At 39.5% G+C, this 13,015-nt stretch overlaps 1 protein-coding gene across 1 annotated transcript in view; it reads right to left on the reverse strand.

Moving 5' to 3' along the window:
* Positions 1-3,998: 3,998 nt before the first annotated feature.
* LOC140231716 (speract receptor-like) overlaps positions 3,999-13,015 on the reverse strand; it is a 464,534-nt gene continuing 455,517 nt past the window's right edge. The window contains exon 20 of the mRNA XM_072311869.1: positions 3,999-4,669. Coding sequence (XP_072167970.1) covers positions 3,999-4,669 — 671 coding nt within the window. The remainder of the gene's footprint in view (positions 4,670-13,015) is intronic.

Raw genomic sequence — 13,015 nt, forward strand, 5'->3', positions numbered from 1 at the left:
ACAAAATTTCATTTTTTCTTAAAAGTACACATTCCCTGGACTTATCAACTGACATATAGTAAGGGTAATATTATTCCCCTGCCTTCTGGAAGAGGCAAATTGAATGCTCCTTATACCCCCGTCAGACTAGAGGAGGAATGAGCCGGAATGCCGTTGGAATGAAAATTCTTCCTGCATTCCTGCATATTCGAAGTGCATTCTAAAAATTCTGACGACATTCTGAGTGCTTTCCAAACATTCGGGCCCATTCTTGTGGCCAGCCCGAATGTTTTACCCATGCTTAAAACATGCTCGTGCGGCATTCGAAGTGCTTTCTAACAATTCTGACCGTATTCTAACAGCATTCTGAATATTCCTACAGCGTTCCAAGTACATTCGAGAAGCAATCGAGAGCTAATTCATTCGGAATGTGCAAGAATGATACGAGAAGGGTTCGAAGTGCATTCTAAGTATTCGAACAGCGTTCCCTACCAAGCTGTTAGAATTTGATTTTTTTCTGCCGAATGTGGCACGAATTTTGAAAATCCTGAATTCCGGCTGGTTCTGCTTGATTCGTGCTGATTCCGAATTAGCGTGAGGGGGGTACTATTAAAGTGAAAATATGTTGAATTTTCTTTATATTTTCTAAACAGTCAAACCAGTCTATAGCAAGAAAAGGGTGGCCGTTATAGACAGATGACCGCTATAGACAGGTTATCCGACTTTTGTGTGCATGGCCAACATTGTACATGTATCATCGTTGTAGACGTTTTTAAGTACTTACTGAATATGTTATACGTATGAACACGTGTGCTTCATGCATTGAAAAATGTCAGTGTTTATCAAGTTGTTGCACAGTAACACGTGTACAGTCGTGAAGAACAAGGAAGCTTTACACTAAGTGCATTACTATGACTGAATGAGCGATAAGTGCAGCGGTGGCGATCACTTGAACGTTGCCCATGAATGACTGGCACGGCTACAAAGCAGAAAAACACGGTGAATTATCTGCTCGGCTACGGCTTCATGTGGGTCTTTGGCACCTATAAACAGATTAAAATCTATCGCGGGAAACAAAATTTGTGGCCGCTGGCCGCGTTAGACAGGTGGCTGCTATACACAGGGTCTTTAACAGGGCTTTTCTCTCATGGGGATTTTTCAGTGGCCGAATCCGGCACGTGGCCGCTAATGCAGGATTGACTGTATATCACTTTACGCACGTGACATCACAACCTCTAGTAGTCTTCTCACTGAAACTGAAAAAAATCATTACTTTTGAACGGATTGTCCAGTTTCCCTCAAACTATCACTGATTTTTTACACTAATGATGCTGCATTCTCTCAATCCACATGCATATGAAGGCGAACTTGCCCTTTAACTCCGTATTGGGTATCATTATTTCCCTGATTGCTTTTAGCCAATGATTTGAAAGTGTTTACACAAAAGACACCATTTCCCTCAGTTTTTCTGACATGCAAAATATTTTTGATAAATGAACTTAGTAAACATTTATTATGATCCTGCTACATTTCGAGTACCAGCAGTGTCTAATGTTCAAAACAAAAAGAAGAAAAAAATTGATTCAAAGATGATGGACATACATTTTCATTGTTTATCCTAGAAAAAGTTTCAAAACTCTTTTATCAATGTAGATGTTCTAAAGGGACAAATGACTAAAACGAGTAATTTGATGTTGGGCCACATTTTCGCGTAATGTGTCCACTGGATATGACAAATCTTCCAACACGCTCAATTATGTACATTTCCAATATTACGCGAATTTACATATCTCTTTTAAGTTACGTCACGGATGTCATCTTTGAAACTGAATTTAAAACTTGGATGTTTTCATAGATTACACATAATGGAAGTTAATCAGTGTTTCCTGCGTTAAGTATGTATAGATTTGGGGACAAGGATGCACAGTTAAAGGGACGTCGTGTATACTATCGTGTTCACGTATTGGCCCCTAGAATGAATAAGATTTCTTTGATCTTGACCCCTGACTCTATGCATTTAGATAGAATTCATTGATCTTAACATTTGATTTTGAGGAATGATTTTAACATTTGATTTTGAGGAATGATCTTCAAATGAAGTGCATCACTATCCTGCAGATTTGCAGTTTAATCATAATTATTCATTTTAAGATGTAGTTGTACCAGCAGAACACGTTCCGGAAGAATAATTTATGTATAAATTTAATGCAAATGCATTTTTCCTTTTCATTTTAATAACCTGTGTGCTACACAGGTAGTCATTGTTATTATTATTATCATTCTTATTATTCTTCTCCTTATCATTAATGACAGCACCGATAAAGTAATCAAAATGTTAATTTGCTGTCGGAAAATCACAGATTTCACATTTTAGCTTAAAGCTTTGCGCGATTCAGCCATTGTGACACTCAAGATGACCCTTTACAACAAAGGACATAGAAAATTACATCATGTTATCATAGGCTTGTGTTAAGGCTTCGCAAAAGGTACGGTTGTAACGAAATAGGAATGGAATCATTTGTAATAATGAAATATCGTACATGAATAACAATGTGTGACATTTAGTCCCCCATGAGTCAAAATCAATGTTACGTATATACCACGCTGTATCTGAAATACCCCTCTTAAGTCTCGGAAACACAGGTCCCAATCCATAAATATCGCACGACAAATCTAATAATTCGTACTGATACATTTTCAAACTAGAGACTCATGCCTTGAATTTGGTCCATAGCCAGCTCATTTCGCACTGACGTAATCATTGATGTCAGATTTGACAAATACTGTTTGTTCATCCCTCAATTAAAATCAAAGCACAATCAGGGATTCAAAAGAAAAATAATTCTTACCCAACATTGTAGACCTACTTCACGCTATACAACGTTTGTCGCAATATTAGAGAGGGTGAAACTGTATTCTCGTTCATAGATAACAGTGCTTATCCCACCGATGGGTGACGCATAACAGAACTCCTGGGTACATGTTTGTACCCAGTTTGCTTATACCCAGTTTGCTGGGTACAGTTTGCTTACCATAGTATAAGACTCTATACCATACAATCAACGTATACGTAGAATAACATCAGCACAAATATGAAACGAAAAAGAGACAAGAGTTTAAAATGTGATAAACATCAAACAAATATCAGCAATCGACGAAAGATTCGTCTTCAACAGGTCCATGGAACCTCTTTAACAAATTGTTTGCATTCACTTCATAAAACATATCTTAATAACTTCATTATTTTCTTTTGAACAACATGCACACTACAAAACGGTAAACCCTATAATAAGGAAATATAAAAACGTGTTAATTTGATTTTAGGGTTTAATCTTAAAACGTAAGAAAAACTCGAGCCCCCAAACTACGCAAGTTCCTACAGAGTAGGACATTCAAAACCAGTGTTAGACAACATGATCATCAAGGCTCACCATCGATGTTGAAAAAATACCCTATTCTCACAGGCATACGGATTAACCTCTTTGCTGTTAAGCCGGCGTTCAAACTTCATTAATATTGTAAAGCCGGCGTTGGTCAATGGAACTTGGTATACTCAACACTTCAAATTTCATACAAGTATTTTGTCTAAATCAGTAAAAAAAAATGTGACGACTATGCACGTAGTTGGTAGATTCCTGTGATAAAATCAGTACTCATGACCTCTTTAAAACTTTATGTTCAAAGTTTATGCACAAAGGAATTCCACTCATCAAAAAGGACTACTTTATTAGCGTTAGCATGCACAGTCGATAAAAAATCGAAAGGCTTCCCCATTTATGCAGTTGACTAAAAAATGAAGGAAAAAATTACAAGATTTACTAGATACTACATTGACCGGAAATGTCGGCTGTCTATATTTAAAAAGGAACGTAACAGCATACGCATCATAACACAAGATATTGTAATTCCCAGAAGAATTTATGAATGAAATAGTACTGTGTATTGAAAGTCAAATTGAATTACAGTCGGGCACCCCACATATATTTTGTAGCACGGACATCAAGGTTTCCAGGTGCATTTCACACCATGGTCTCCACCTCAGCACTAGGTTTATCGTTCACATCATTGTCATTGTTTCTATTGGCGTATTCTAAAGCACTGTCGTTCAATCTACGTCGCTTTTCTACCAAAGAATTTGTACACGAAAGGGCACTCTTCTGGTCGCAGATGCTCTGCCCATCGACATTCCCTAGCAACCTATCGGTTACCTTAGGTGAATTCTCGTTCGAGTTGTTCATTTGACCGAAGTCGATCAGCGTTGAACTAGGGAAATGGTTGGGTGTATTGCCGACTGCAAACATGGAATTGGGTCGAGGCCGCTCGGATTCGACCGGATTCGCATATTTCTTGTTCACGTCGCGGCTGGGGAACGTGTTCATATTTGCAGGGCGAACGTCTGATTCCAAGCGCTTCGTGAACTGCTCCTTGACATGAGTTCCGGTCTTTGAGTAGCGGTTTGAGAGATTTGTTCCATTCTTTGGGTGCTGTGAGTCGAAGAGACCAACTGTTTCGTTCTCTTCTGCTGTTCTGAATGGTGAGTTTCTACGGTATGATGTATCCGCTGATGTTAGCCAGTATGTCAGTAACTGACCCTTGCCCTTCATACTGATAAGCCCGCGTTCCTCCAGTTCGAAACCGCCAATTTCGTCGAGGAGCTTCTTGCATTCAGAGCTTGTGTGGATTTTTAGAGCTGCAAGGGCAACAATCATACAGGATAAATGAAAAAAAAAAAAACAAAAACTAAATGACACCATTATTCTGGCATTCGATATATAACATTCCTGTAACAAATGTTAAAGGGACCTACATAGGTGCGTTACCACAACACAATTGTGGAGTTTCAAGCAGTGACCTTTTACGTTAAGTAAAATGTGCAGTCTCAGAGTTCTTTGGAATCGGTTTACACGTTAGTCAAACACTTGTGTTCGTACTTTTATTGGGAGTCAGAATAACTCATCTCTGTGGTACATTGCACAACAAAACAGCCGTTTGTATAATTTCTGGAGAAATACATGACGTTTGGATGGATTCAATAAATGAGCTTTGGTTTTACGTAATGACAATTAATTCTTATTGCTATAGGATTGCAATAGGATCGCATTGCTACAGGATTGGCTCATACCCATTTATAAAGTTGTGGGATTTATATTTTATCATCCTTTTCAACATGACACATTCTGCTATGAATGGGCGATAACTTGCAAACCTAAAAAAACTACGGCATATCAAAATTCCTATCCTTGTTGAAGATTTATTTCCCAGTTTATACTAAGCAAAAAAGGGGGTTCTGAAGCCTCCTATAGCAGCCTCGAGCAGCCTTTCAGGCAGAATTCAGAAAGGGAGATCCGATCAGGTCAGGTTCTGAAACCACATACAAGGGCTGGTTTCAGAAGCTGCTATAGCAGCCTCGAGGAGTCTCGGCTGCAGTATAAACGCTAGGGGGTTATAGAGAACCTGCTTTTTAGCCGACCAGGAAGTAATTGCTGAAGGTAATCGTCTGCTTACATAAACAAACCAGCCGTCTTGACCTATCCCCGCTGAAGAAGGTTTTTCAACTTGCACACTTTCATGCAAAAGCCCGCGAAATGTATCAGAGGGAGGAGCCAGTTGGGCCTGCTAGGACCTGCTTTTGGCGAGCAGTATAAACAGACGAGAGGCTGCTTTTTCAGAGTGGGCTTTCGAACCTCCTCGAGGAGGCTCTGAAATCTGTTAGCAGTATAAACGGGATATATGACACCAAATTGTCATTTTATGTTATTCATTTCTAGTACATCAACAGACAATTCTGTCTTTTACATGACGATCATTCGCGACATATATCGAATCCCGCGTAGCATCCAACTTGTCATAGTAACAAGTTCCTGTCGAGTTGTCACTTGAATACACATAAATTTTGGTTATAAGCGGAGGGCCAAACCCCCCAAAACAAGCTTACTTTTCGAGTGAGTTCCACTGTCTCTACAAACTGAGTAGACCATGCTTATTTTCAAGTTTTGATTGTAACAAACAACATTCCACATTTGGGGGCTTTCTTGCGAAAGCCTCCAAATCCAAGATGGCGTCTAAGATGGTCGCCATATTTACTGAATTCGTTATTTGAAAGATAGGATTTGAAGGAAACATCAGATTTCAACAAATGTGATGTCATATGAAAGAGAATAACATTTTTTACAAGTTGATACCATTTTTGTGGGTTATTGTGAGGGAAAAATATAATTTTTCATATTTTTCTGAATAAAGGAAAATCATGAAAACGCTTGATTTAGCACAAAAATAATATCAACTTGTAAAAAAAGATTATCTTTCATATGACATCAAATTTGTTGGAATCTGATGCTTCTATCAAATCCTATCTTTCAAATATCAAATTCAGTAAATATGGCGGCCATCTTGAACGCCAACCTGGATTTTGAGGCTTTCGAAACAATTTTTTTTTTAGGTAGACCTGTGGATTTTTTTTATTACATTAAAACTTGAAAATAAGCATGGTCTACTTAGTTTGTAGAGCGAGTGGAACTCGACCTTTCTCTTTAACTTTCGGCCCCTGCTTATTGGAGGGCAACAAAACACATAACATATATTTTTTCATCCAACCAAATTTATGTGTATTGAAGTAACAACTGGCATCCGGTCAATCGGGTCAATAGCGAGCAAGACAGATGTTTTTACCATCGACGAAAACATACGTCCCACAGCTTAGTACATGGAGCCAGCAAACAGCCTAAATTCATTCGTAAGTCCAACTTCCAATTTGAAAGACACTGTGATCCCCGCATCTGATCAACATACTAATGCTAGAGTCACACACGGCCGGGTCACAAAACAGATTTAATCTGGATGAAAATGAGCCGGATTAATCCCGGAATGGAGGGCAATTTATGCTACAGTCACACACGGCCAGATTTCGAACCAGGTCCATAAGGAATAAAAAGAGTATCGGCACGGTTCGAGCCGCAGAGACCCGTATTGCCCTGTATCGAACCGTATGAAAATCCACTGAATCCTTTTCGACCCTATCAACTCGTGTCAACCCGCTTCGACCCGTACCGACCCGGATGTAAACCTTGTCATTATCCGTTGCATTAAGGTAATGCGGTATACGGCAAAGGGTCCATACGGTTTTACGCTGTGGGTTGCAGCGGGTCGATGCGAGTCAATTCGGTTCGAACCGGGTCAATTCGGATATCAATACGGAATTGAAATCCATGAGACAATTTTGAAAATGACCAAAAATTTTTCAACGCCATATCATAGCCCCAGGAATCCATCAGGAATTGACACGGGTTACGATGCGGGTCAATGCGGGTCTTTACGGCTCGAACCCGATTGATACGGTTTTAATTCCTTATGGACCCGGTATGAAATCTGGCCGTGTGTGACTCTAGTATAAAGAAAAAATAAACTCCAAAGTTCATCAAAATTTCCATGTAAGAACAGCGCAAAAATTATCAAAATCAGGTAGGAAATGTGGGGATTGTCAGATTGTCAGATCCCACTAGCAGGAAACCGCCGTGGGGAGCGTGCATGTAAAAGTTATCTGTAGCAGAGAGACATCGCCATGTGGAGGGAGCTGTTTGCTGTGTACAGCTGAGTTGATGAAAATAAGAACCTCGCAGATGGCACGAGACTAAGAGGACTTACATGTTGTCGTAGTGCATTATTAGTGACTAGTTATTGGTAACAGTTTTGGAAAGTTCTGGAGATCAAACTGGCATATCAAATGGAATGATGTAGTTTTGCCACAACTGATAATAAGCTGCTCTATTTTTCCCTGTTTGATTGCGTCTGTTTTCAGTGACACTGAATACACGGTTGCCTATGACTGTGCGAGTCTATGTATGGTCTGCCTACAGACATGTTTTGTGTGTGCAGGCGTAACAAGTCGCTGATGCCGTAGTCCTGTACGCATGATATAGAATGCACGGACTGTAGGCCTAAGTAGGTTTGGCATTGTGGTCAATTACAACGTGTAGATAAATAATGATCAGTGTAATATGTAGCGCTGTGCAATAATGTTGCAGGATGAGTTGAAGGTCTTGAATGACTTCTGTTGCCTAATTGATGCGACATATGTAATGTACTTTTGCTTGAAGTGTTGAGAAACAAATAAATTTAAGCATAGAGATGTACAATTTATGCACAATATTGAAGTTTGCACTGTCATTCAGCTGATGTTGTTTAAGAGGGAACCTTTTTTTTTCTCCAACGGATGTCTTATGCAGTTTGTGTAGGTTATTAGTTATGCCAGGCATCGCTTTGGTAATAAAAGATCTGAGGGTACAGAGTGACATGAGTTTGGTTGATTGTGTAGAAAGAGTAGGTAAGAGATGTACGAAGTGTCAATGTGTTATTTTGAGGTTTAGGAAAAGAGAAGTCTATAGAAGTATTCAAGATGAGAGTATTGAATAATTTTTTTTCGGTCGATTTCCTCTTTAATACAACAATGCGAAAGCTTGTTGTCTTCACCTGTTAACAAGGAAGCAACTCAAACTAAATACGGAAAATGACCCGGTAGGAATGAAACCCGGGATACTAGTGTGAAAGGCAGATGTTTTACCCCTCGACCAAAGCACCGTTCTTAGAGTTAACACGTGTAGCTGACGGATGACCTCAATCCATAAGCAATTCGAGTTATCAATTGCAACTTTCATTTTGATCCCTTACTCTATAAAAATTAAAAGCACATTGTTAAAGCTTATTGTCTGAAACATAAAAAGAAATGAAGAAAGAAAGAAAAAATCCCAGCGGAAATCGAACCTGGGCCGTTATTGTGCCGTTTTACCGCTCGACCCAAACATCATCCCACAGACTCAGCACGTGGAGATGACTAATGACCTGAATCCAAATCAATTATCAACGGAAAATTTCACCATGATCCCGGCATCTGATAAAAAGATAACTCCAACAGTGGGAAAGCTTTTTGTCTCAACTGTGACAAGAAAAAAAAAATAATGAAAGGAAATAAAATGACCTGGCGAAATTCAAACCCTGGACACCAGTGTGAGAAGGTTGTATTTTCCCTGGACCCAAGCACACTCCTGTCGACTTTACATGAAGCTGACAATGGCCTGATCCATTTGTGAGTTCAAATCGAAATGTCACCATTATCGCGGCAATAGATCAAACGATAAATGCAACATCACGAAAGCATGTTGTCTAAACTATAAAAAGGAAGCAAAAACACGCACTGAAAGAAAAATATAAACGGCAAGATTCGAACATTCAAGGTCTCAACATGAAAGCAAAAGACCCAACACCTGGACCTGAGAGATGTTCCTAATCCATACGCAAGTCCAATTTCAACTTAAAATTTATAACTGAGCCTGGCATCTGAAAGTTAATATAATATAACAACACTATAAAAAGCCTCTTGTGGTGTATCAACTACAATAAAAAACCCAATCAAACAAACAAAAATTACTCGACAGGCATGGAACCCGGGCCACTAGCGTGAAAGCCATATGTTTTACCCCTTAATTTTGGTCAAAAGATAAAACATTTTCTTAAACACCTTCTTAACACGCGGAGTGGATAAATGGCATGAATCTATTCGCAAGTCCAATATTCAACTGAAAACGTCAGCATGACATTTTCTGATCCAAAGATAAATGTAACATTACGACAGTTTGTTGTCCCTACTATAACAGCAAAGCAAAGCAAATAAAACGTGATCCAGCGGGAATCGAACCCGGACCATTACTGTGCAATGACAAATGTTTTAGCGTTCGATTACACCACCTTCCCACAGACTAAAACACGGAGCTGTTAGATGACCTGATTCTATCAGAAAGTCAATATTTCAATTGCATCATGATCCCGACACCTGAGATAAAAAAAACAACACAAAAACCCCCACAAAAACAATAAAACACAAAAGCCAATCGAATCGAATCCTGGGGCAATAGAGTGCAGGTAAATGTTTTTATTCCCACCGACCACAACACCGTCCATAGACTTAACACGTGGACTGGACAAATGGTCTGAATTCATGTACGCAATTTCAGTTGAAAATTTCACGATCCCGGCATCTGATCAAAGAAAATAAATGCAGCATTGTGAAAGCTTGTTGTTTGAAGTAGGCCTACAACAGTAAAGCAAAAAAAAAAATATGATTCGGCGGGAATCGAATCCGGGCATCTATCGTGCTCGGTAATAGTTTATTGCTGAACTAAACCACTGGTAAATCTGTTACAAGGAGAAAATAATTAAGCATGCGTGCACAGTGTATTATAGAACCTGAAATTTGTGCGTACATGAGCTGCGCGTATGGGGTGCTCGTCACGAGACCGACACCCGCGAGTCATAGACAGCCCACAAGTCATACAGCCCAAGAGTCATACAGTTCACAAGTCATACAGCCCACCAGTTATACAGCTCACTAGTTCGACACTAAGTAAGCAAAGCTCACGAGTTCGACATCAAGTGAAATAAGCCCTTGAGTTGTACAGCCCATGAGTTCGACACTACGCACAAAAGGTCACGAGACCGACACTATGCAAATATAGCCCACGAGACCGACACTACGCTAAAAAGGGCTCACGAGACCGATACTTTGTAAACAAAGCTCACGAGGCCGACACTATGCAAACAAGGAAAAGTAGAAATTACGCGGTGCGTAATATATGTCCCCGCCGGAAGTAGCATTTAGTAGCAAAATGTACAATATAGGTAAAAAGATCAAGGTCAAAGGTCAAAGAAGTCAAAGGTCAAAATTCTATGTAGAAGTTTTGAAGCCCTCACCTAGTGCCATCACATAAAGCAAACGGAATCGAAATCGGGTTAGAAATGGCGAAGGAGTAGCATTTTGTAGCCAATGTACAATATAGGTAAAAAATCAAGGTCAAAGGTCAAAGAAGTCAAAGGACAAAATTCTGTGTAGAAGTTTTGAAGCCCTCACCTAGTGCCATCACATAAAGCAAACGGAATCGAAATCGGGTTAGAAATGGCGAAGGAGTAGCATTTAATAGCAAAATGTACAATACAGGTCAAAAATCAAGGTCAGAGGTCAAAGAAGTCAAAGGTCAAAATTCTGTGTAGAAGTTTTGAAGCCCTCACCAAGTGCCATCACTTAAAGCAAACGGAATTGAAATCGGGTTACAAATGGCGAAGGAGTAGCATTTTGTAGCAAAATGTACAATTTAGGTCAAAAATCAAGGTCAAAGGTCAAAGAAGTCAAAGGTCAAAATTCTGTGTAGAAGTTTTGAAGCCCTCACCTAGTGCCATCATATAAAGCAAACGGAATCGAAATCGGGTTAGAAATGGCGAAGGAGTAGCATTTTGTAGCTAATGTACAATATAGGCAAAAAATCAAGGTCAAAGGTCAAAGAAGTCAAAGGTCAAAATTCTGTGTAGAAGTTTTGAAGCCCTCACCTAGTGCCATCATATAAAGCAAACGGAATCAAAATCGGGTTAGAAATGGCGAAGGAGTAGCATTTTGAAGCAAAATGTACAATATAGGTCAAAGGTCAAGGTCAAAGGTCACAACTGAAATTCTTTATAGAAGTTTCAAAGCTCCCATGTAGTGCTATCATATAAAGCAAACAGAATCAAAATCGGGTTAGAAATGGCGAAGGAGTAGCATTTTGAACATTTTGATCACACACGGACGCACGGACGGACGCACGGACGCACGGACGGACACACGGACGCACGGACGCACGGACGGACACACGGACACACGGACACACACACGTACGGAGCCCGTTTCATAGTCCCCTGCTCGAACTCGTTCGGCGGGGACAACAAAGCTCATGAGACCGACACTAACAAAAATGGCTCACAAGACCGACACAAGGCAAAGAAGGCCCACGAGACTGACAGGATGAACAGCACCACCTACAGACGAATCAATAGTACAGGGTGTCCAGATACTGGCATAAGGAAGATATGAGAGATGGAAAAGGAGAGTTGCTAGCGTGTTACCCCGTCAGTTGCCCTCCCTCAACCCCGAAATGTCCAAGATCTTTAATTGTGTTTGCGAGTGTGTTTGTGAAAAATACAATTCAGTAAAAGTGTGTATCAGATCTTTCCACATTGATTTAAGAAATGCCAAAACACCCTCGTTTCCTTTCCCGCAAAACACATACACTTACTAGGAAAAAAAATGAAATGATGTGGACATTCAAATCACCCAAGTTCAAAAACACTCAGCTGTGAAATGAAGTTTACAGGGAAATATTTCACAAAATGGTCAATGTTGCAGTGGTTATCTGCTCTACATGATCTGGAGGGGGCGTAGTCATCTGCGAAGGTGTTCATTTAGTATAAATTCAAAGACAATAAAGTAATCGTCTATTAAGGTAGCGGTAAGGACCCAGAAAAAGAAGATGCATCCATGAAAACAGCTATTCCATTTCATGAAAAATGTACCGTTTTGAGGAAAATAATCTTACAAACATAATCAACAAATCGAGGTGAATCGGTGCAATGTAAAATGTTTTATCCATTGAACGTCTTAGCAGGCGGGTATGACATCTAATAAGGCGTTCTTAACTAGTGAAACGAGAAAGAAAAGAGAGAAAAAAAAAACCCTGACATCCTGTTCATCTTCTGCTAGAAATTGGGAAAGGCTTTTGAAGATAGCACGATGGCATTATTAAAGATCTAAAATTAAACCATACATCGTTCTTGTCCTCTTTTATCTATTCATTTATCTATTTTTTTTTTGGGGGGGGGGTTAAATGGAGAGTACAATTTTATCGTTAAAGGGAAGATAAACCCCAAGAGCAATGTGGATTGAGTGAAAGCAGCAACATTAGTAGAACACATCAGTGAAAGTTTGAAGAAAATCGGACAATCGATGCAAAAGTTATGAATTTTTAAAGTTTTGGTGTTGGAACCGCTGGACGAGGAGACTACTAGAGGTTATGACGTATGAGTGGATGACAATACCAAGAAAATATAAAGAAAATTCTACAAAAATCCATTTTTCATGAAAATTACAAATTCCATCAACTTGATATTGACATATGTTAGGGGTAGCAATTATTCCCCCTGCTTTCTGAAAGAGGTTGGTCCATTGCTCTTTCATAATTCT

This window comes from Diadema setosum, chromosome 8 (genome assembly GCF_964275005.1).
Source record: "Diadema setosum chromosome 8, eeDiaSeto1, whole genome shotgun sequence".
Taxonomy (NCBI): domain Eukaryota; kingdom Metazoa; phylum Echinodermata; class Echinoidea; order Diadematoida; family Diadematidae; genus Diadema; species Diadema setosum.